The sequence below is a fragment of the Carettochelys insculpta genome, chromosome 23 (assembly GCF_033958435.1).
Source record: "Carettochelys insculpta isolate YL-2023 chromosome 23, ASM3395843v1, whole genome shotgun sequence".
NCBI lineage: Eukaryota > Metazoa > Chordata > Testudines > Carettochelyidae > Carettochelys > Carettochelys insculpta.
The window spans coordinates 17,969,208-17,995,083 of record NC_134159.1 but is presented as its reverse complement, the minus strand read 5'-3'; the positions used below and the strand labels follow the sequence as shown (position 1 = coordinate 17,995,083).

Genomic DNA, 25,876 nt, shown 5'->3' with positions numbered 1-25,876 from the left:
TTTAACAAAGAGGGAATGGTTCTTCAGTTCTAATTAAAGAAATAGGCATCTCTCACTAATAGGCTCTTTCCCTCTGCTCCTGTATTAAAGATCAATGGGCTGTCACATTCATGTCTTTTTAATACATGCAGAGATGACATTAAAGTGATAGAATGATCACTATAATCAATGCAATTCAAAAGAGTTTTATGGCTTAAACATGAACTTGACTTCCCCCTGAAATTCTGTCTTTAAAGTTAATGTCTGAGCAGCAAAATACAAGGTTGTATCTTGGTGTGGAAAAAATACAACCTTGGGATTACAGAATTAAAAAAAACCCTTCATGTGGCTGTAGGTTTTTACTTAACTCTTATTTTAATACAACTAAAAAAGACCTCTCTATTTATTCATATTGCCGTACTAGACTGAATCAGAAAAATATTCTAAAGTAGAAAGAAATCAGGCTGAAGTGCCCCAAACAGAAAAACTAGTGGAGGAAGCATCTTCACTTTTTTTATTTCCATAGGTGTGGGGCATTAAGCTGTGCAAATTGACACTGTGGTATATACAATTAGTCATTCTACTCAAAGGCAACTGTAATTGATATTTCTTTGCCTTTAGAACAAGAAAGTATGGGTTGCCTGAACAGACCGACCATGTGTGTATTGCTGAATGTCAATACATGTAATACCAGATAAGCTTATCCATGTCACTTAAAATGATAGTTTAGTTTGTTTTGGCCTCTTCATAAGCACATTCTCCTTAGCCTTAGCAGATGCATCTGTTAAAAAGACAATCAGGTTCATTCGGCAGTGTACAATTACATCAGAGAAAAGAAAACACCAAAGGAACAGCCTAATTTGAGCTAATGGAATCCATACATGTCATTGTTTTCATATTTTAATCAGTGCCTTTAAAATCTACTTACACACAATACTTTTGAACTTTTTTCTTATTCTGAGTTTATTTTTCCAAAGCCCTTGAGGTTCTGTAAAAACTCTCAGAATTCTTGTAAACCCTTTTATTTCTCTTAAAGTTGGCAGATTGACAGGTTTTAGTTATTCTTAGTGCTAAATTATTTATCTTCCTTTCCTTTCCTAGCCCTGACTTCTGAATCTTTAACTTGACTCTTGGGATGTATCTAGGGCCTTCTTTCCATTTAAAATAAATCAGTTTTCATCTTTTGTCTTTAATTTTTTATCATGAAAATTGTACATGCAAAGTCCAAATAGCTAAGTATTTTAAAGGTGCATGTCTGGATTTTTTTAATTGTCATTTTCAGTTGACTAACCTTACTACATAACGGACAACTTCAAATATAACTTGTTTATGACAGGCAGTTCATCATCTGAAATGACGGCAGCAGTAGCATCTGGAGTTGAATTTTTTTAGGACACCAGTACTATCTCATACAACGTGTGCTAGATCAGTCCCAAGGCTATTTCCCACAAGGCATAAATGAAAAAAAAAACGGTACTAAGTCTTTCTTGACAGTTTGTATCTTCATATTGTATGGTGATAAAACAGGATTTACCATGCCAGAATATACATTTGATCCTTCAAATCCAGCATACTATTGAATCTACTATTACAGCTGTTCTTAGTCTGGGCATGTCCCTGGACAGCAGTTAGTGAATTTTAATGGGACTTAAGCACATGCTTAAGTACATTGCTGAACAGGAGTGGTATTACGCATATGCTTCAAGTTATGCACATACTTAAGTGCATTGCTAAACTAGGGCCCTAGTGACTTCTGATGGGGAAGTAGTAGCAGCACAAACTCTGAAGAAGCAAAGATATTTTCATGCAAATGTCACTAGTGTTGGAAAAATAGAAACAAAATTAAAGAAAATATTAAATAAACGTAACTATAACCCCCCAGAAGTTTTTCAGCATTAACTGTAGATGATCATATTGATGGATTTTAATGTATATAGCTCTCTCTGCACAAATACAGTATTATAGGGTACTCCCTAGAACATGAATAACGTATTTAGCATTTTAAGATAGATAGTTTTGTAGTCTGCAAGGTCATATATTACACTTGTAGGATTTAATAGGTTGCAATTTTGAAGAACTGCCTTTACATTATAAAGAATGTAAGAGAAACACAGAAATAAAATATCTCCTTTTGGCTGTAAGAATAAAGCATTGCCAAAATGTATATTATTGGAAGAATTCCTCAAAAGCAGAAAGACAAAGAGCCTGACCCCTTACTTACATTATCTTAAAACATTCTGACATTTAACAAAGGTAAACTATTGATAGGTTTCCAAAGCAGATTTCTTAGGTCTCTCTGGAGGTGCTTGCTTTCAATGGCAACTTATTTTAGATGATTCTGAAGATGGTGTGGATTCTGAGCTCCATTTGGCAGTTGGTATTAATCATATAAGTAAATGGGCTATTTCTGGTTTCATAATTTGGTTTGGAAGTGAGCTCTGCTTTTCAAGTTAATGACCTTTTTTGTTTTCTTGACTACTACAGTGCTTTGCTACAAATCTTCTAGCTACTACTCTCCAACTTTTGCTGTTGGCAGGAAATTTGGTAGCTAAATCCCTGAGTCAGGAAAGCACTTAATCACATCTTTACTTCTATGTATTTAAGTTAATCTCTACTCAGTAACATTGACTTAAGTGTGACTTAAACATGCTCATGTGCTTTGCTAAATTGGTGTGTAAACTAATTGCTGTTTCTATTCTTTTTTTTCAAAATAGTACTCCATTTTGTTTTCTTTTCAAGATATAGCATGTCCATGTGCGAGACTGCCTATTAGGGCTCTGATTCAATAAAGCAAGGAAGTACATGCTTAAGCATGTGACTAGTCTCATTGACTTCAATATAAATTACTTATGCACCTACTTAATATTAAGCATCTGCTTACCTGTTTTCCTGAATAGGAATGCTTTCCTCAATCAGGGTCCGTATGCTTAAAAGTAAGCATGTGCTTAGCACTTTACTGAATGGATGTGTGAAGCATCACATACCTTTGCACACATAGGCCAGATTTTCATGTGATGTAAATTGATGGAACTGTACAGATTTGAGCAAGTGGATAATCTGGCTTTATTGGTCTGGCTCTCTGCACCTGTGGAATGTGGACATTTTGTACTCAGTTTGCATGAGTGTCAATGGTTTCATCCATGTATAGAAGCGGTGAACAGTAAACAATTAGACTCAGGCTCCTTCATCCTGCTGTGGAATTCAGTTACTTTGGTCAATAAAATATTGGAATCCGCCATTTTTAAAGCTAATCTTGCAACGTGCACAAAGTAAAACTTAATGAACCAACAAATACAAAGTGAAAAGTTCAAGCATATCAGATATGCACTTTGCTAGGAGATAGGTGTAAAGTGTTAAAAATTCTGAAAATCAGCATGAATGTGAGCATATAGGGGATTGATCCTTAATTATGGAAATTTTGGTAATTATTTAAGTGGGAGCAGGATCAGACCCTGGCAGCACACCTTTGGTTCTGATTTCCTCTAGCAAGTGTTGCCATGATACTTAGACCAGGAACAGTGTGTGAGACTAATTGTACTAAGTCTAGGGGTTTTGCTTTCTTTTTATGTTCTTATTTTATGTTCTTTTCTTTTTATGTTCTTATTTTTTCCAAGTCTTGGAGGCTGTGTCTACATGTGTCAGATCTTCTGGAAGAACACAGTCTTCTTCTGGAAGATCTGAGAGCGTCCACATGTGTAAGGTGCTCTTCCAGAATGAATCCAGAAGAACACACCACTTCTTCCGGATCCCAAACACTGGTTCTGTAAGGGGAATAATGCCTTCTTCTGGAAGATTCTCCTGAAAGAAAGCACATGTGGACACTTGCGGACCACTTCTTCCAGAAGTGGTCCACCATGACAGCTCCCCACCGGAGCTGGGAGGCAGTCTCACAAGCCCCTGGGGGTTCTATGGTGCCTGCTTCCAGTAGCAGTTAAAGCTGCAAGGACCTAGAAACCCCAGAGCAGAAAGCAGGGGCTGTGAGGCTGGCAGCACATGCTGGACCACAGCGCCCAGCCTACAGTGACCCCAGACCTGGCAGCCAGCAGCTGGATGGCCAGCAGCCCGCACTCCTGTGTCCACCAGGGCAGCCCCAAGGAGTCGGAGGATGACAGCCCAGAGGGGGACAGCTCCATAGGAAGAGAGCCCCTGCCTCAACAAAGCCAGAGCTGTGGGACCCTCCTCGCACTCTGGCAAGAGGAAGACGTCCTCAGAGACACATCAGGGCACTGGCGAAACGCTGCGGCCTGCACCTGATTTGCCACAGCCCTGGCCACCCAGGGCCATCCTGTCCGGACCTCAGACTAGGTCCAGTGCAAGATAAAAGAACTGAGCCAGGGATATACATGGGTGAGGGACAGCAGCTGTCACTCTGGGGCCGGCCCAGCCAGGTGTCCCTATTATAGGGAGCTGTGGGACATCCTGGTGGGTGATAACACCTCACCACCATGCCATGTTGTGGACACGGCAGCCATGGACCCCCACTGCCACACCGGAGGGGGAGGACAGCGGCTCTTGCAAAGAGGCCGGGAGGAAGGTGAGACCGCCAGCCAGCCCCAGGAACCCTCAAACGACTCCTCCTCCGAGGGTCTGTGGTGGTAGCCCTGGCCTCAGACCTGAGCAGCCAGACCACGTCCAGCTGGGCATCCCCAGAACTATATGAGGTCATGCCAGGTAAGTGCGTGGCACAGGACATCCCCAGGTAGGGGCACATGCAGGCCCCCCACCATGCCACTCCAATACCCCACACTGGAGTGTGCCCCAGGGCCACAGGCAAGCCACAGGGCACCCCGCATGCTCCCCCGGGAGCCCCTGCACAAAGAGGTCCGTGCAAGGGGGAAACCAGGGTACAAAGCCATGCCCAACCTACCCATGCTCTGGGCACGGTGCCCTGTGTGCTCAACCGAATCCCTCTCACCTGGTGCCCCGTTCCCGGATGGGGCCCTTCACAGGTGGCAGCATCCCTAAGGTGAGAGGCTGCCTAGGTCACCATGTCAGGGCCATGGCTTACGATACAAGGGTCTCCTGGGTCCAGCCCAGTGGGGCTGCCTAGGGGGCCAGGGGACTGCCACATGGGGCCCCAATGCCCCCTTCCCCCTCTTGTCTTACAGCACCCTCATCCCAGGGTTGGGAGAGGCACCAGAGGTGCCTGGGGCCAGCTGACAGCATGCAGACTGGAGGTGCTGACATTCCCCCAGGCAGAACATGACCCACGCATGAGGCTGCAGCCTGGCAGGGGGAGAGGGCCCACCGCCAGAGCCTGGCAGAGGAAGCAGCGGCACATGCAGCCACCTTCCTCCACCAAAATGATGTGGCAGAGAGGCAGCTAGCCCTGGAGATGGAGGACCTCTGGAGGTACCAGGAAATTTGGAGGGAGGTGGTTGGGATGCTCTGACAGGTGTGCAGGGCCCTCGTGGCACTCCCCACCATGCTCCCTGCCACCCCCTCCCCCTCCCCCACCCCCTGCTGTTCCCCACCTCCGTCCCCCCTTCCCCTTCCTCCCACCCCGCACCCTCCTACCAACCATGCCCCTGAGATCCTAGCTGCCCTCCTTCCCCGGCATCTTCCCGCAACAGCCCTTCGGGACCTGGGGTCCTGCCTCTTGGCCATGGCAGGCCCCGAGTCGGGTCCTCCGCCCTGGGAACCATCCCCCTCTGCCCCCCGACTGAGGACATGCCACCAGCTACCCACCACCTCCTCCCCATGCTCTCTACCCCATCAGAGCCCCAGTGGGGACCACGCACCTGGGGCAGGAAATGCAGCCGTGGGGGCCAGGGCTCATGGCCCTCCACCCCATCACTCAAGTAGGGGCCTCTCCCCTCCCTCTCTGCACCCAGTTAGTATGCCCCTGCTTCCCAGATGTCCTGCCCTTGTAAATAGTTGGCCCTACTCCCATGCATTTAGTTGAAGCATGTTTTTAATGTTTGTATACACTTGTTATCCTAGTTAGACATTTACAGAATCATAGAATCATAGAATACTAGGACTGGAAGGGACCTCGAGAGGTCATCGAGTTTAGCCCCTTGCCCCAATGGCAGGAACAAGTACTGTCTGAACCATCCCTGATAGACATCTGTCTAACCTGTTCTTAAATATCTCCAGCGGTAGAGATTCCACAACCTCCCTTGGCAATTTATTCCACTGTTTGACCACTCTGACTGTTAGGAACTTTTTCCTAACATCCAACCTAAACCTCCCTTGCTGCAGTTTAAGCCCATTGCCTCTTGTTCTATCCTCAGAAGCCAAGAGGAATAAGTTTTCTTCCTCCTCCTTATGACACCCTTTTAGATACCTGAAAACCGCTATCATGTCTCCCCTCAATCTTCTCTTTTCCAAACTGAACAAGCCCAATTCTTTCAGCCTTTCTTCATAGGTCACATTCTCTAGACCTTTAATCATTCTTGTCACTCTTTTCTGGACCCTCTCTAATTTCTCCACATCTTTCTTGAACTGCGGTGCCCAGAACTGGACACAATACTCCAGCTGAGGCCTAATCAGCTCAGAGTAGAGTGGAAGAATGACTTCTTGTGTCTTGTTCACAACACACCTGTTAATGCATCCCAGAATCATGTTTGCTTTTTTTGCAACAGCATCACACTGTTAACTCATATTTAGCTTGTGGTCCACTATAACCCCTAGATTCCTTTCTGCTGTACTCATTCCTAGGCAGTCCTTTCCCATTCTGTATGTGCAAAACTGATTGTTCCTTCCTAAGTGGAGCACTTTGCATTTGTCCTTATTAAACTTCCTCCTGTTTACCTCAGACCATTTCTCCAATTTATCCAGATCATTTTGAATTATGACCCTATCCTCCAAAGCAGTTGCAACCTCTTCCAGCTTGGTATTATCTGCAAACTTAATAAGCATACTTTCTGTGCCAATATCTAAATCGTTGATGAAGATACTGAACAGAACCGGTCCTAAAACAAATCCCTGCGGAACCCCACTTGTTATCCTTTTCCAGCAGGATTGAGAACCATTAAGAACTACTCTCTGGGTGTGGTTATCCAGCCTGTTATGCACCCACCTTATAGTAGCCTCATCTAAGTTGTATTTGCCCAGTTTTTTGATAAGAATATCATGCAAGACCGTATCAAATGCTTTACTAAAGTCTAGGTATACCACATCTACCAGCCTTTTTAGGCGACAAATCTGAGGAACTCACTCAGATTGAAGTGACATTAGAGGAGGTTTTGGAATTAATTGATAAGCTGAATAGTAACAAGTCTCCAGGACCAGATGGCATTCACCCAAGGGTTCTGAAAGAACTCAAATGTGAAATTGCGGAGTTATTAACAGTGGTTTGTAACCTATCCTTTAAATCCACTTTGGTACCAAATGACTGGAAGACGGCCAATATCACACCAATATTTAAAAAAGGCTCTAGAGGAGATCCTGGCAATTATAGACCGATAAGTTTAACATCAGTACCAGGTAAATTAGTAGAAACACTAGTAAAGAGTAAAATTGCAAGGCACATAGAAGAGCACGAATTGTTGGGCAAAAGTCAGCATGGTTTCTGCAGAGGGAAGTCGTGTCTGTCTAATCTATTAGAATTCTTTGAAGGGGTTAATAAACATGCGGACAAGGGGCACCCAGTGGACATAATATACCTAGATTTCCAGAAAGCCTTTGACACGGTCCCACACCAAAGGCTTTTATGTAAATTAGGTGGTCATGGGATAGGAGGAAAGGTCCTTTCATGGATCGGGAATTGGTTAAAAGACAGAAAACAAAGGGTTGGAATAAATGGTAAATTTTCACAATGGAGGGGGGTAACTAGTGGTGTTCCCCAGGGCTCAGTCCTGGGACCGATCCTGTTCAACTTGTTCATCAATGACCTAGAAAATGAGGTAAGCAGTGAGGTGGCAAAGTTTGCAGATGACACCAAGTTGTTCAGGACAGTCAAAAGCAAAAGGGATTGTGAAGAACTACAAAAAGATCTCAGCAAACTGAGTGATTGGGCAGCAAAATGGCAAATGAAATTTAATGTGGGTAAGTGTAAGGTAATGCATGTTGGAAAAAATAACCCAAATTACACGTACTACATGATGGGGTCAAAATTAGCTACGACAGATCAGGAAAGGGATCTTGGAGTTATAGTGGATAGTTCTCTGAAGACATCCACGCAGTGTGCAGCGGCAGTTAGTAAGGCAAATAGGATGTTAGGAATTATTAAAAAAGGGATCGATAATAAGACAAAAGATATCATACTTCCCCTATATAAAACTATGGTACGCCCACATCTCGAGTACTGCGTGCAGATGTGGTCTCCTCACCTCAAAAAAGATATATTGGCATTAGAAAAGGTTCAGAAAAGGGCGACTAAGATGATTAGGGGCTTGGAAAGGGTCCCATATGGGGAGAGGCTAGAGAGACTGGGACTTTTCAGTTTGGAAAAGAGGCGATTGAGGGGCGATATGATAGAGGTATATAAAATCATGAATGGTGTGGAGAAAGTGAATATAGAAAAATTATTTACCTTTTCCCATAATACAAGAACTAGGGGACACCAAATGAAATTGATGGGTAGTAGGTTCAAAACTAATAAAAGGAAATTTTTCTTCACACAGCGCACAGTCAACCTGTGGAACTCCTTGCCCGAGGAGGCTGTGAAGGCCAGGACTCTATTAGGGTTTAAAAAAGAGCTTGATAAATTTTTGCAGGTCAGGTCCATAAATGGCTATTAGCCAGGGATAAAGTATGGTGCCCTAGCCTTCATAACAAGGGCAGGAGATGGATGGCAGGAGATAAATCACTTGTCTTCTGTTCTCCTTCTCTGGGGCACCTGGCATTGGCCACCGTCGGCAGATGGGATGCTGGGCTTGATGGACCTTTGGTCTGACCCAGTATGGCCATTCTTATGTTCTTATGTTCTTATGTACTGCTTCTCCCCTATCCACAAGGCTCGTTATCCTATCAAAGAAAGCTATCAAATTAGTTTGACATGATTTGTTCTTTACAAATCCATGCTGGCTGTTCCCTATCACCTTACCACCTTCCAAGTGCTTGCAGATGATTTCTTTAATTATCTGCTTCATTATCTTCCCTGGCACTGAAGTTAAGCTGACTGGCCTGTAGTTTCCTGGGTTATTCTTATTCCCCTTTTTATAAATGGGCACTATATTTGCCCTTTTCCAGTCTTCTGGACTTGCTCCTGTCGCCCATGATTTTCCAAAGATGATAGATAAAGGCTCAGATGTCTCCTCTATCAGCTCCTTGAGTATTCTAGGGTGCATTTCATCAGGCCCTGGTGACCTACAGACGTCTAATTTTCCTAAGTGATTTTTAACTTGTTCTTTTTTTATTTCAACTTCTAACCCTACCCCTTTCCCACTAGCAGTCACTATGTTGGGCATTCCTTCATCAGACTTCTCAGTCAATTCTGAAACAAAGAAGTCGTTAAGCATCTCTGCCATTTCCAAGTTCCCTGTTACTGTTTCTCCCTCCTCACTGAGCAATGGCTCTACCCTGTCCCTGGTCTTCCTCTTGTTTCTAATATATTTATAAAAAGCCTTCTTGTTTCCTTTTATGCCTGTAGCTAGTTTGAGCTCATTTTGTGCCTTAGCCCTTCTAATCTTGTTCCTGCATTCTTGTGGTGTTTGCCTATATTCATCCTTGGTAATTTGTCCTTGTTTCCATTTTTTATATGATTCCTTTTGTATTTTGAGATCATGCAAATCTGCTGGTTAAGCCAAGGCGGTCTTTTGCCATATTTTCTATCTTTCCTACGCAGCGGGATTGCTTGTTTTTGGGCCCTTAATAATGTCCCTTTGAAAAACTGCCAACTCTCCTCAGTTGTTTTTCCCCTCAGTGTTGCTTCCCATGAGACCTTACCTCCCAGCTCTCTCTTTTGTGTGGCACCCCTGAATACAGTTTTGTTTGGCACCCCTGTGTCCCTGTTCATTGAGGGGTGGTGGGAGGCCTGTGTTGGGGGCTTGGCTCAGAGGTCCCTGCAGGCGAAGGTCTCCCAGAGGGCCTCCCAGATGTGGGCCCCGTACCACTGGAGCTGCCGGTTGGGGGCTGCAGGTGACTGCTCGTACTCCTGTGGTGATGGGGCCAGCCCATCCTGGTGCTGTGTCCCCTCACGCACCTCAGTGAGGTTGTGGAGAGCACAGCAGGTGGCCATGAGCTACAGGATGTTCTCCATCCCCACATCAAGGCGCGCATGAGGAGGCATCTGAACCGTGCCTTTAAGCGCCCAAAGGCACACTCCAATATATTCTGGGCACCTCTCAGCTGGGCGTTGAAGAGCTCCTACACCATTTAGGGACACTGCAGCCATAGCTGCAGGAGGATATGCTGGATTGGCTACCAGGCATAGTGGGAAAGCGATGTTGCCGCTGATGAGTTCCCATTGGGCGATGTATGTGCCCGCCTCCATAAGTTGGCACAAGGAGGAGTTGCGAAAGATGTAAGTGTTGTGTGCACAGTCAGGCCAGCTGACATAGACATCGGTGAACCGGCTCCAAGCATCCACCACTGCCTGGAGCATGATTGAGCAGCACACCTTGCAGTTAACATATTGGCCAGTGTGCTTGGCCAGGGCCCTGATAGGAACATAGGTGCTATCAAATGCCCTGAATCACGTGGAGAAGCTGAGCTCCATGAAGTCCACTACAGTCGCATCAAGGTCCCTGAGGCAAAGGAGCCGCCACACGAGCACATCATTGATAGCACTCATGACCTGCAGGGGCCAGAGAGCGTGCACACTCGTGGGTACATCCGGGGTACCTGGGCCGGTTCCTGCCTGCCCTCTCCCTCCCTCCATCTCTCCATCTCTCTATGGCCTCCCTGGCAGGATGCCCGTCCGGGAGTGGGCTTGTGTATGGGTGGGGTGTCAGAGTCCCCTGTGGCGGGCCCCCTCGCCCCTGTTTCTGGGCCCCCTCCAGGGTCCCCATTGCCCGATGCCCCCCTCCCCACTTCATGGGCCGGGCTGGGGCCTGGCTTGTGGCTTACCTCCAGTTTGATGGCCCCGACAGTGGACTTGCCCACCCCGAATTGCTGCCCCACGGAGCGGTAGTTATCTGTGGTGACCAACTTCCAGATAGCAATGGCTAGACACTTCTCCACCAGGAGGGCTGGCCACATCCCTGTGTCCTGGTGGTGAAGCAGGGGGGCCAGCCAGGCACAGATATCTCAGAACGTGCCCTTTGCTATGCACAGGTTCCGCTGCCACTGTTCGTCATCCCACTGTGCCATGACCACTGGGTCCCACCAGTTGCTGCTGGCGGCATGGGTCCAGATGTGGTGGACGGGCTGTCAGGGGCCTGGCTGGGGCAGGGGTGGGTCAGGACCCACAGTGCTCATACTACATTTGTGTAGCAGGCTGAGGAGGGTGGCCAGGAGGCACCCCAGGACCCTTGTCAGAGTGAGCTTGTGCTGCTGCAGGACCTCGGGGTCCATGGCTGGCACGTGGGCTGTTGCGAGAGCAGCGAGATGGTGAGCTATGCTGGGAGCAGCACAATGGCCTCAGCAGCTAGTGCAGGGAGGGGCTGTTGGGGAGGCCTTTAACAGGCTGCATGGCCAGTGCCCTGGAAGTGCTCTCTGGCCTTGCAGCCCCATCTGAGGCGTTTCCTGCCCTGTTCTTCTGGAAGAGCGTGCACGCATGACTGGGCAGCTCTTTTGGTTGCCACTTTCTGTGTGGACACTCTTTTCCTGAAGATGATCTTCCTGAAGATGGCTTCTGGAAGATTCCCTTCCAGAAGATCTGACACATGTAGACACCACCGGAGTGTTTATTTGAAAAGTGGTTAAGAAATGTAAGTTTGATTGAACGGTTTTCTGGTCACTGTGTATATGAACATACTTAAGATGGGGATGCTTGGGTGGATGTATTAAATGCTGCTAGGACATATGGTATAGGAATGTTAGACTCTAGATAAAGCAGTAAAAAGTATATTATAATGGACAGTCCTGTTTCTCAGAATAGTGGTTCTCCAGCTCTAATTTCTGTGAGCATCATTATCAGTAGAAGTGTTATGATAGCTAGACTTTTTTCCCTATATTTTGCAGGTCTGAAATGGCAGGTAAAGGGTACAAGTCAAAACAAGATCAGTACTTCATGAAGAACTCTAGGGTATTGCCAGGTATGGACTTCTGTCTGTATTATATCAAGTGAAGTGTTTTAGAAGCTGAGTACGTTGTAATTTCAGGATCAAAATAACTGGGTCATGTTGACGATCGTGGCTACTTGTTTTTATTACATATTCAGACCATTGAGTGACAGTCTAGTCCTAATACCCTGGGGCTTTGTTTCAAAATTACGCGATTTCTTCCACATTTTATATATCACAAAATGATGATGGGTTTAGATTCCTCCATAGAAAATTACTCTCTTTTGTTCTTAAATTACTTTTTGTTTGATGTCCTCCATAACAATTATGATTTGTCTTGGATCTGGTTACAGGCAAGGTCATAGAAGCCTTTTAACTTCACACTCTCAGTGACATCAAAAAGTAAACAGAATCACACATGGAGGGGACCTCTCATAGTAGGAGTTTACTTTAAAAATCTTTAGCAATTATGAAAGTGTTAGCAATAGCGTGGCAGTAGATCAGGAAACCTGCATCTGAAGAGATGCTTTCTCTTTCAACTGCATTTAAGTGGAATAAGCAATACATTCTGCCATCTCATGATGAGTTGGGGGTAGATCTGCAGCTCATGTAAATCAGTCTAGCTGAGTGGAATCAGTTGAGCCACACCTATTTACACCAGCCATGGAGTTGGCCGTTTACATCCAAGGTGTATTGATAGAGGGGGAGCAGCAGTTTATGACCTCCTGACAGGGCGGGAGAGACGGAGTAAATGTCATAGTGGGTTTAAAAAGAGATGGGAGAGACATTTTTGCTGTAGATTGTTACATTTTTCATTTAAAAAGCAAGTACTTATCGAATTCTTTTATAAAACCTATTCTTGTGAGTGTTCACCAAAAAGACTGCTGCTGTCCTCGTACTCTCACTCTTCTGTTGAAAGCGAAAGATGGTTCTGCAGTTCTGTGCTTGAAGTTTCTGGGCACAAGAACTCAGTAATGAAATGGAAGACCAATTTTTATTAACTACTGTTCTGTTCTCAAAGATGTGCATTTTTTAACTGTGAAGGTAATTAACCATTAGAACAGATTGCCCAGGGATGTGGTAAATTCTCCATCACCTGGAGTCTTTAAATCTGAATTGGATGTCTCTCTAAATTATTCTTTAGCTCAGTTACATCAAGTTAGACTTTATGATCACAACGGTCCATTCTGCTTAAAAATCAATGTATTGTTAGTAACAGTTGATTTTAAAAATATATGGAAAGAATGGCTGTTTCAAAATGTATCTGACTGTTCTTGCCTATTATGCTTCTGACTTTATTGACTGTTAGGCTGGGTCTACGCTTGCCCCCAGCTTGGAAGGAGGCACGGTAATCAGGGCTACGAGAGATTACTAATGAAGTGCTGTGGTGAATACGCAGCACTTACTTAGGCTAATTTTCCCCCACGGCAACACTGAAGCAGCAAACTTTTGAGGAGTAAAGGAATTTTGAAATAGCACGGGCACTTCGAAGTGGCTGCAGCTACATGCATGCCAGCACTTTGAAGTCTGCCACTTCAAAGTTGCTGTGGGGGAAAATTAGCTTAATGAAGTGCTGCATATTCACCGCAGCACTTCATTGGTAACCTACTCTGGCCCTGATTACCATGCCCCCTTCAAAGTTGGGGGCAAATGTAAACAAGCCCTTATTGAAGGGACAGATTTCAGCCCATTATTTGACTGGTCTTCTTAGAGGGTTATTATAATCTGAGATACTTGCTTTCATGCTTCTTTTTCATTTTCGTACTCATTACTATAAAGCTATAACTTACTTTTTCATTTTTGAAGTTGGTGACCTCTGAAGGTTTTTGCATCTTTGAAAGTTTCATTTATGGAAAAATATCAGGTATCATATTCTGGAAAGCCTATGGCCCATTAACTTATGTCTATTAATAGGTGAAAAATTCATAAACCTTTACATAATGATTTTCATTAAGTACAGTAGTATTAGCTTTTATGATAATTTTACTGTTATTTATGATCCCCAAAAGCAGCCATTGAAAAGAGAAGGAATTGCACAGGAAGCCTAATCTGTAGATACTTTTATATCTTATGGTACATATTGCAGTCTCTATTAAAGACTAAGGAGGTTACAAAGCCTGTCTTTATAATCCAGGAATAATTCTGTATAAGGGAAGTTATATTAATGGTGGTTTCAAATGATTTCTTGGGAAGCTGCAATAATTCATTCATAAATTCCATTCATCTGCTTTATGGTTTGAAAATATTTGTATCTGTACCTTTGTGCACTGATTGTAGTCTCTTTTCATCTGTGTGCAATTATTCTGTTCTTCACCCTGATGTTCTTCAAGGTAAAATAGTAGCAAATGCAGTTACTTTCAGTACAGGACGATGACCTAATGAAATTTTGTTTGGGACCCATTCCTCCCTGATCTGGTATCAGTGACAATTCAGAGCACTTGGCACACACCAGGAGTGTGATTTTTGAAACTAATCCAGCAAACACTATTTCATGCGTTTAACTTTACTTATAAGAGTAGCCCCATTGAAATCTGTGGGACTGTTCATGCAAAAAATGTGCATATATTTACATTTTTCTAGGATTGGAGTATAAAAGTGGGTTGGATAAAATACTACAGGATTTGATGTAAGAATCAATACTGTGCTGACCCAGTGTACGACGAGGGAGTAGATGGCCTCAATTATATCTCTGATTATGTACACACACGGACAATGAACAGTGGAGACCGACTGGGAGCAAAAGCTTGTGCCAAAAAAATTAGAAATGGTTTTTAAGTACTTGTCAGCGTAAAGGCTTGAGTACTTGTGACAGGGCATGACTCACCACTGCGGTGCTTCCTGCTGGGAGTCCTGGGTTAACTCAGTATGTCCATGCACCTTCTGGAGATGTCTCACCACCATCAATTCTGCTCCAGGAACCCATGTCACTTCTAACACCATTGCATCCTCTTCATGATGCAGCCATCCCACTGTGTCACAATAGCTGTGTCTACACGTGCACGCTACTTCGAAGTAGCAGCACTAACTTCGAAATAGCGCCCGTTGCGGCTACACGCGTCGGGCGCTATTTCGAAGTTAACTTCGACGTTAGGCGGCGAGACGTCGAAGTCGCTAACCTCATGAGGGGATCGGAATAGCGCCCTACTTCGACATTCAACGTCGAAGTAGGGACCGTGTAGACGATCCGCGTCCCGCAACGTCGAAATTGCCGGGTCCTCCATGGCGGCCATCAGCTGGGGGGTTGAGAGATGCTCTCTCTCCAGCCCCTGCAGGGCTCTATGGTCACCGTGGGCAGCAGCCCTTAGCCCAGGGCTTGTGGCTGCTGCTGCGGCAGCTGGGGATCCATGCTGCAGGCACAGGGTCTGCAACCAGTTGTCGGCTCTGTGGATCTTGTGTTGTTTAGTGCAACTGTGTCTGGGAGGGGCCCTTTAAGGGAGCGGCTTGCTGTTGAGTCCGCCCTGTGACCCTGTCTGCAGCTGTGCCTGTCACCCTTATTTCGATGTGTGCTACTTTGGCGTGTAGACGTACCCTCGCAGCGCCTATTTCAATGTGGTGCCGCGCAACGTCGAAGTTGAACATCGACGTTGCCAGCCCTGGAGGACGTGTAGACGTTATTCATCGAAATAGACTATGTTGGCTTCACGTGTAGACGTAGCCAATGTGTGTTTCCCCCTTCCAGGGGAAAGTATAGCAGTCCCTCAGTTGAGCCACTTCTTCAGCAGCAAGTGGCGGTAGGAGGGAATGAGCCCACCCACTGCTCCAGCTCCCAGCCCACGGAACCTGTAAGATAGTCACCACTGATTGACTCCACTGAGAATCCTCTGTAGAGCTCTTTGGGACATGTCCACATGGTCTTAGCACCCTCTTTGCCTTTGCCACCACTTGTCCAGTCCCACCCCCAAAAGCAAGAAAAACAAACAAAATAAGAAAGTGCCTTTATAGTTTCTGATGTGATCACAGGAAAGTTTGTCTAAAAAGACGAGCTGTGCATCAGACCAAAAAGGCAAGCTGTGCTCATGTATCTGGTCTCTCTGGTGCACCACCAGGGGGAGCAAGTTCCACAGCCAAAGAGTCTCCATTGAGGGTACCATGTCATTCAACCTCACGGATTGTCTGAACAACCTGATGTGTGCATGGGGCCATATGCAAGTGAATACTGGCTCCATTGAAATTTATGGGATGGATGTTGTCATTGACATCAAGTAAGCCAGGATTTCATCCACCATCTCATACCTACCCATATCCCTCTTCTCCCTCCTACCCCCCAGATAGAACATTGTACCCAATGAGGAACTAGTGCAATGTCCAGTGTTTTCAGATATGCCATTCTTCCAAGTACTATCTACTCTAAGTGGGCAAGATGATGCATTCTGCACTAACAGAAGCCTCTCAGTGGTCCTCAAGGAGACTCCCATTGCAGTCACTGACATTGTAGATGACAAAGACTGTTATTAACTCAAATGTAGGCTATGTTAATTATATTCCAATCAGTGTTCTCTCTAATTTTCTCTATCCATGGGCAGAATAAATTTTCTTATGTGCACCAAGGCATGTGCAGATGTGCACCACAAAGAGAAACACATGCTGCCCAAAATGAGAAAAGCAGTCAAGTAGCACTTTAAAGACTAACAAAATAATTTATTAGGTGGTGAGCTTTCGTGGGAAGACCCACTTCTTCAGACCACCTGCCCACTGTTAGTGACGTCAGCTGGGCAGCATCAGAATCTCTCCTGGGCAGCTGCCCAAGTGCTCAGCTTGCAGGGAACACTGATTCCCATACATTTTTATTAGGGATGGTCTACAGTTTATTTATATGAAGAAATTAGAGACTGACATGGCAAAACTGCTACACAGCCAAAGTGAATTTTTTTCCACATGTGACCTATTCCCTACTTTAATACAAGCATTTCATTTAAAAATAGTACACATTGTTGCATTGCTGGCACTGCTTGTGTTAGGGAAAGTGTTCTCTCAAATACATTTGATTTGTTTTTATTACAAACTTAATTCAAATCATAATTCAGGTGTCCCTAATTCAAGTACTTTCAACAAACTAACCCCCTTAAATAAAGTAGGGTGCTGCTTTTATCTCAATTTGGCTGTCCTGTCAAGGGGCACAGGCTACCACTCAAGTTAGTACGACTCATAAGCTACTAATACAATCACTGAACACGTCAGTCACTCTGTTCAGCTCAAAAGTTATTTCACAGTGTGGCTGCTGTCACTCAAGCTGGGCTAACTTAAGAGGCATTAACTCTAGTGTAGATAATTGAGCTCTGTGAAGACATAGCTAGAGGAATAAAAGACTGTCTCACTGAACAAATTAAAGTGCCAGATATTTGGTAACCAAAACATCTTTTGGGCCAGACCATGCCACTGATTTTTAGTTCAAAATTCCCCTGTTGATCATACTCATGACCTGCCCTTTGTTATCTGAATGTGTGTACTACTATGGGTCAAATTCTATGCTCAGTTTTTTTTTTCAAATGCAGAGCTTCTCTGCAATTATACTGAAGTTGTAGAGAGAAGAAGTTGCACTGGTGCTTCTAATAAAGACAATCTCTTGATAAGATGTTCAGGAAGCAGAGTTTAAATAAAAAAAACTTTCCTTCAGATATTCTCTAGTAAAAACCCAAAGCCTTTTTAATTAGGTAACTTAAAATAAACAGTTGATATATTTTAAAATAAAAATCAACCCAATGGTCTTAGGCTCTGGTTTATAAGAAAGTTTTGACCAGTCCTCCATTAGTAATTAGCAGTCTTCTTGGATTTGCAGTTTATTACAAAAATACAGTATCTTTTATTTTAAGATTGGAGCAGAACATTTTCCCAGAGCTGATTTTAATTACTCTTCAGAAAGCTGCAGCTGAAAGCAACTGAGTGCACCCCTCCCAACAAAGCCCTTAGTGCAGTCTATTCAGGGATCATTTGACAGCACCTCAAGAAAAGGCTTCTTGTGTGGTTTAAAGCTTTTAGCATGACAACCCACAGGTCTGAGTATCAGGCCAATTACATCACATAGCACAAAGAAAAAAATATCAACTTGTTTTTCTCCAGTAGGAAATCTTCCCTGAATAAGGCAAGGTGTGCCAGGGAGCTAGCTTAATCCTTCAAGACAGATCTGTATTCCAGGGAATGTTCTTAGCTGATGTATTATAAAAATAATGACCTCATTCCAAGACTGGATAAACAGTAGAATGTAAAGTAATCTTAAGGACAAAAATTGCTCAGATAGCAAATGCATACTTTTTATGCATCCAGGGTATATGTATTTGTTTCAGGGCTCTGCTTTGCTGTTGTCAAGAAAACACTCCACAACACAGAATGCCTTTTCTTGATATTGTTGTCAACAACTCCCTCACTAACATTTATAAATCATATATAGAATTCCTTTCAAAATCAGCCCCATTCATTTGAATGTTGACTGCTGTATTTTCCCATAATGTCTATAGATGGATTTTTAAAAGTAGCAAAGGTATTTTATACTATACTGCTTTGGAGTCCTTTAAAGAAACCAAATTCCAGATAGAGAGATGTGATATTGTATTCTTTTTCCATTTTGAATGGTATTGTATTTTTTTTAACAGATGGGAAGAGAAATAAGGGAAGGGAGGATTTGTGCACATCAAAAATCTAACAATAGCCTTTCATAGAGTCGTAAATGCACAGATACTTAAGTCAAAAGGAACCTTTATGATCATTGAATTGTGTATCACAAGCCATAAAATTTCACCAAGTAATTCCTGAATCAAGCCCATAGCTTTGGTTTAAGCTAGGAAAGATACTCATGTTGATTTAAGTACCCCAAGTGATGGAGAATCCACCAAGTAGGTAAATTGTTCCAATAGTTGGTTAATGACCTGGGCACCTTCTCAGGCTGTAGTGCACAAATTCATTCCTGGGGCTTTGCAGAATGGAAAAACGTGAGAACCCAAGCCATGACATTTGGGCACTGAGTAGAGCGATAGTACATGGATGTCCTTCTCTGAAAGGATAACAGAATTCAAATATTTGACAGTCATCTGTAAGGATATGATTGGACAAAGTGATGACAGATTCTGTGAGCTTAATAGACTCCATGACTTCTTTGGGTTCAGCCCAAACCAGAGCGGCAGGGCTGGACTGGCTGTCTGGCCCTGCTGCAGGAGGGCTGCTGTAAGGCTGAGCGGCAGCCATTGGTCATCTACCAGGGCAGGAGCAGTCACTGGCAGCATTGTTGGTTAGTTCCCATTCCCCCCAGCATTTTTAGTAGAAGTCAGGGGCTTATTATGGGCATTCATGAATTTTTCTTCATTACCTATGACCACTTCCTGACTTTTATTAAAAATACCCATGAAAAAATCTTAACCTTAATCATTGGCTTAAGAACACTTGCCAAAAGGTTCTGCATATATTCTGCAAAGTCTGATATTTCATCCTAGTTTGTGATGCGGTGCTCCACTCACCATTACGATGGCACTTCCTCATGGTGTTTCTGGGATTAGCTTCACCAGGTCAATGTCCTCTCCCATAACTGCACACCATGTCTTCCTGGTCTGCAGTGCCTCTCTCACTCTGGATACTGCAGTCTCCTCTGTGTGACTTGGTCTTCCACTCAGGTCACTATGGCTACATCTACACTAGCACACTCCGTTGAAGTAGCCTATTTCAACGTAAGAACATCGAAATAGGCTACTTTGACGCGTATTGTGTACATGTGCGCCAGGGCTGGTGCCATCGACCTTCAACGTCAAAGTAGCAATGGGGAATGTCGAAAGGAGCCGCCCTGGAAGGAAACACGGAGAATCCACACACACAAGCACTCCCTGTCGAAATAAGGGGCCAGGAACCCTGCGGACCGGGTCACAGGCTGGACTAGCCCTTCTGGGTCAACAGCAAACCGCTCCTTTAAAGGGCCCCTCCCAGACACACCTGGCTTGCACAGCATGAGGTCCACAGGGTACTCTCCCCACTCTCGCAGACCAAGTCACAGCAGATATGGACCTCCAGCAGCAGCAGCAGCCGCAGTAGGAAGAGGAAGCCCTCCAGGCAGTCGTCCAGGGGGCAAGTGCCCTGCTAGGTGCTGCCTGGGAGGCTGCCCAGTGGTTCCTGCCAGCAGAGCCCTCCCTGGGGTCAGACGGGGACGCCCTGACCACTGGGCTCCCCTCTTCCTCCTCCGCCGGCTGCTCCCCCGCCTCTGGAGCTACCCCAGCAGCTCCGAGTGGTGGGAGCAGCTGGTCATGCGGGAGTGGGACAACAACATGTGGCTGTGGAACTTCTGCATGCACCGGCAGACCTTCCTGGAGCTCTGCCAGTGGTTCACCCCTGCACTGAGGCACCAGGACACCCGGATGTAGTGCACCCTCCCCATCAAGAGGAGGGTCGCAATAGCCATCTGGAAGCTGGCCACTCCAGACAGCTACCACTCGTGGGACACCAGTTTGGAGTGGGAAAGGCCACAGTCAGGGCTGTCGTCGTGGAGGTAAGGAGGCCCAGGCACGCACCCATTGGAGGTTGGGGGGGCCGGGTGTGGGGCTGAGAAGGGAGGGGCGCTGGGGAGTGAGGGGCTGGGCGGGGGGGTACCTGGGGAGGTGCCCGGGAGGGGGGCCTGCGGGGAGGGCCCTGGGGCACCCTGCACACCTTCATGGACGCCTGTGTTCCCTCTCCACAAGTGGTCTGTGTGCTCAATGCCATGCTGCTCCAGAGGGTCTCAGACTCGGGAACCTGGATGCAGTCGTTGCCGTATTTGCCACCATGGGGTTCCCGAACTGCTTCGGGGCCCTGGACGGGACCCACATCCCCATCCGTGCCCTGGACCACAGCGGAGGAAGATACATAAACCGCAGGGGCTACCACTCCGTGGTCCTGCAGGCCATGGTGGACAGTCGGGGCTGCTTCCAGGACATGTACGTGGGCTGGCCCGGCTGCACACACGATGCCCATGTTTTTAGGAACTCGGGCCTGTGCCGCCGGCTGGAGGTGGGCACCTACATCCCCCAGAGGGATCTCCCTCTGAGGGACACCACCGTGCCCCTCTGCCTTGTGGTGGACAAGGCCTACCCCCTCCAGCCCTGGCTTATGTGCCCATACACCGGCCACCTCAGTGCCAGCCAGGAGTGGTTCAATGCCCGCCTGAACCACGCCTGTCAGGTGGTGGAGAGGACCTTCAGCCATCTGAAGGGCCGCTGGCGGTGCCTCCTTGCCCGACTGATGTCAACCTCCAGAACATCCCCCAGGTTGTGGGCACGTGCTGCCGCTCCACAACATTGTCGAGAGCAAGGGGGAGCCTTTCGTCCAGGGGTGGGCAGTCGATGCCGGCATGGGTTTCCCCCAGTGGGCTGCCACACCCAGCCGCCAGGCCAACTGTGAGGGGGTACGAGTCCATGAGGCCCTGTGGGCCCACTTTGATCAGGGAGATCCCTGAGCACCTCCCTGGCCTTCCCCAGAGCACCCCCCACACGCAGCCTGCACTGCCCACACACTGCCCCCAACACCCGCACGCCACCCCCTCAACAAGCACACGCCTCCAGTTATTTGGAAAATAAAACCTTTATTTTTGAAAACTGCTAACTTTGTTTTGTGCACAACAGAAACTGCAACCAATATACAAAGGGGGACAACTGTATATATGGGGGCCCAGTGGACGGCTCAGCCGTTGGCCCATCCATCCGGAGAGGGGGTAGAGGGGCACGACCCCCAGCAGGTACGGTTCGCGACCCCCCCTCCGTGTCTGCAGTCCCCAGCGTGGCTGACTGGAGGCTGGGAGGACCGGCAAGTATGGTCGGGATGCCTCCACTGGCCAGTCTGCAGCCCCAGTGGGCTCTGGTCCTGGGGAGCTTGCAGGCGGCACAGCAGGTGGGGCGGCAGGTGGGGCAGCAGGCGGCGAGGCAGACGGCGAGACGGGGGGTCAACGGGTGGAGCAGCGGGGAGGGCGGCCCTGAGGGCAGTGGGGGACAGGAGCCGGGTGACGGCCTCCTGGATCAACCCGGCTATGTCCCGGAAGACCCCCATGAAGTCCTCCCACTCCGCCCACCACCAGGTGGACTCCTCCCTGTCGAACCAGAGTCTCTCCTCTGCCACCTCTGTCTGCCGCTGGAGAGCTGCCAGGAGCTGGGGGTCCACAGGGGCCATCCCCAGGGTCCAGACGTGGCAGTACTGTCCCGCTGGCTTTGGGGGTGTCTCCGTGTGCTGGCGGTGGCTGACCTCCGGCGGGCTGTTGGGGATGATGGAGGGTGTCTGGCTGCCGGGGGTGTCGGATGGTGCAGCTGCAGAGAGGGAGAGAGGGAGGGGATGGCTGTTAGTACCGTGCCCTGGCCCATGGCCCATTTCCCCTGCCCTCCTTGGGTGCTGGGTCTCCGTCCCTGTTGGTGGGTGTGATGTCCCTGTTGGCTGTGCCCATAGCATTGTCCCCCCACCCCTGGGGTTAAGGCACAGTGCTGTCCATGGGTGCGGGTGCTGATGGGCGCTGATGTCCGTGCCGCTGTCCTGGGACTGTGCTGTGGCTGGGCAATTGCAGGTTGGGGTCCGCTGGGGGTGTGTGAGGCTCCTGGTCATGTCTGGTGCCCCCACCTCATGGGTGTGTGCCTTGTGGGGTACGTACCTGACTGTCCATTGCCGTGGTTGGGGAAGCCTGGTGGGCGGACACCCGGCTGGTGCTCCAGGAGGGGAGGTCGATGAGGAGCCCCCCCTCCTTGCTGCTGGACCCCTCCTCCGCTGTCCCAAGGGGGTGCTCCTCGGGTGGGCCCTGGGGTGCGGGGCTGGCTTCCGGGCCAGACTCTGGCTCCAAGGCCTGCTGGGGCTCATCGGCCATGGTGTCAAGGGTGGCTGGAGGGGAGGAGGTGTCCCGGGGCCCAGGGTGGCCCTGAGCTCCCTGTAATAGGGGCAAGCGGCAGGGACGGCCCCAGACTGGCTGGCCGAGTCTCAGGCCTGGACATGCCCCTGCCGCAACTCCTTCACCTTACTCCGGACGTGATCCAGAGTGCGGGCAGGGTGACCCTAGGCAGCCAGGCCCTCAGCCAGTCAGGTGAACGCTTCTGCGTTCCGCCACTTGCTCCCCATCACGTGGAGCACCTCCTTTCCACCACAGAGCCCCAGCAGGTCTCAGAGCTTGGCCTCCAACCAGGAGGGGCCCTGCCTCTTTTTGGCCCCCTACTTGGCTGCCAGGGGTGTCTGGGTCCCCTCAGGAGGGGAGCCCTGGGGGCGCTCAGGGGGCTGGCTCGATGCCATGAGTGGTGGGTGGGTGGGTTGGGGCCTGTAGAGGGCTTGCAGGGCTAGCACATGTGTGCACTGCTGCCTGCATGCTCTCAGCTTCCTGCCACAGGAAATCCAGGTCAATGGTACTTTAAAGGCTGCTGTGCGCAGGGACCATAAAGCCCCGCAGGGGCTGGACAGAGCGTCTCAACCTCTCAGCTGATAGCCACCATGGAGGAACCTGCTATTTCAAAGTAGCGGGATGCAGATTGTCTACACTCACCCTACTTCGACGTTGAACGTCGAAGTAGGGCGCTATTCCCATCTTCAGAAGGGAATAGCGATTTTCGATGTCTCACCATCTAACATCGATTTCAACGTCGAAATAGCCCACGGCGTATGTAGACGCGATGGGTGCTATTTCAACGTTGTGCCAGCTATGCATTTTCACCTTCTGGGGTACCAAAGGATTCCTTCAAAAATCCTGGGCAATCTTTCTGTTCACAATCTCATGGCGCCATTTCCTCAGTGGTTAGCAGGCTTGTCTTCTATTCATGCTTTCAGCTCAGGGACACGCTAGCTAGAAGTCGTAGTCTCTTCTACCCTGGCCCTTTCCAATTTTCTCTGCCACCTGGCACTTCCCCCAGGAGTTACTACTGATGTCTGTAATCCCAAACCCTTCCTCCTGCTTCCAGGAAGTAATTGCTACCCATTTCCCATCAACTCCACCCTGCTACCAATTTCATTCTTTTATAAATCCTGTCCAGGATATTTGTCATCAGCTGGGTTCCCTCACCCATTCAGGAGGTTACTTGGCCATCTGACTTCCCTGGCTACGTCCTGCCAGGTTAATTAGCCCCCTTCTCAATATACATTTACCCTTTCCAGGCAAGCATGGCATGAACAATCCATCACAAAGCTTGTAGATTTCAGTACACGTGAACTGAGATTTGTGGGGAAGTCTGTGGAGACTCTGTTGCTGTCATGTTAATGAGTGTTAAATGACAAAAGCCTGCTCTTCTTTACCAGGATCAGAGAGGACCATGGAAGTGCTGTAACTGGTACACTAGTGTGGGGCCCATATGTTAGAACCTGTTAAGAATTTTGCAAATTCTGCATCTGTGGTCTGCTGGGATTTCCTGCACTCTGGAACAGTGATGGGGACAGTCAGGTCTTGTGGTTCTATTGCTATGTGTCTTAGAGCAGAGGATTCCATTTTCTTCTGCCTTGGTGCCTGGTGTACACCTAATTAGTTAGCCTGTTCCTCCAACTCTATACTGAGAACATTTTGGAGACCTTTTATGGGCAGTTATTTTTGAGTAAGAAAGAGGAGAGAGAGTAAAAGATACATAATATATGTGTATATAAGCAGTAGGAAGGATATAATGAAATTTGCAAACAAAAATAAGGAAAGAATATTGAATGAAAACACAACAGCTCTAAAGGCTTCCCTAACCATAGAAAACCACATTCTAGCTGTCCAACGGTCACTGTTATGCATTTACAATTAACGCCACACTAAGGAAAAGAGAGGGACAGTTTTTGAAAATACCAGTGTCCTGATGGTTGGTCATGCATATAGAAATAGCATGCAATAGTAATATTATACAATACAATTCTAGTGTGTAAGGAAGCTTGTGCCCAACACACATTACTAATTCCCCAGAAATTTTGTTATGCTTCTTCAGTTAATCAGAGCTGAATTTCAGACAATGTGGCTATAGCAGGAATTTTTGCTAAAGGCACAGTTGTGTTTCAATAAACCAAAAACAACTGGTAGCTTTAGTGCAATATTAAGCCGTGATCCTGAAAAGGCTTATGAACGTACTTAACTTTATGCACTGTCACCAGCCCTGTTGAAATCAGTGGGGCCATAGACATAAGTACAACTTTGAGAAGTAACTACTTCATGCTAGATTCTAAGAGAATAACAAAAAAATATAAAATGTATTTTTAAATATTTAAAGATTGTTCCTTGTATGGAAAAAAATTAAAAATCTTTTCTAATGTGGTGTAGCAGTTCTTCAACATGCAGAATATTAGTACTGGGTATTCGTAAATTTTTCCGAAAGCTATCATACCCTTGGTGATATTTTTAAAAATGCAGAATGGGAGAATACATAAGAAGCAACTCGATCCTTCTGTCTGTCTAGTAATTTTTATAACATTTAGGCTACGTCTACACTAGCCAAAAACTTCGAAATGGCCATTTCGAAGTTTACTAATGAAGCGCTGAAATACATATTCAGCACCTCATTAGCATACGGGCGGCTGCGGCACTTCGAAATTGACATGGCTCGCCGCCGTGTGGCTCGTCCAGATGGGGCTCCTTTTCAAAAGGACCCCGGCTACTTCGAAGTCCCCTTATTCCTATCTGCTCATAGGAATAAGGGGACTTCGAAGTAGCTGGGGTCCTTTCGAAAAGGAGCCCCATCTGGAAGAGCCGTGTCAATTTCAAAGTGCCCCGGCCGCCCGCATGCTCATGAGGTGCTGAATATGTATTTCAGCATTTCATTAGTAAACTTTGAAATGGCCATGCAAATGGCCATTTCGAAGTTTTTGGCTAGTGTAGACACGGCCTTAGAGTTGAATTTTCAAACATAGTCTCTAGTTTTTTACCAGGTAACTCAATGTAATGGATTAGGTGTGTTTCTGCTGTGGTCCTGCAGGAATAA

The 25,876-nt window shown here is 46.9% G+C and overlaps 1 protein-coding gene across 1 annotated transcript in view; it reads left to right on the top strand.

Moving 5' to 3' along the window:
- Nucleotides 1-25,876, top strand: part of LOC142025551 (MORN repeat-containing protein 1-like) — a 132,042-nt gene that overhangs the window by 93,394 nt on the left and 12,772 nt on the right. The window contains 1 exon segment of the mRNA XM_075017978.1: nucleotides 11,992-12,065. Within this exon segment, the coding sequence (XP_074874079.1) occupies nucleotides 11,992-12,065 (74 nt within the window).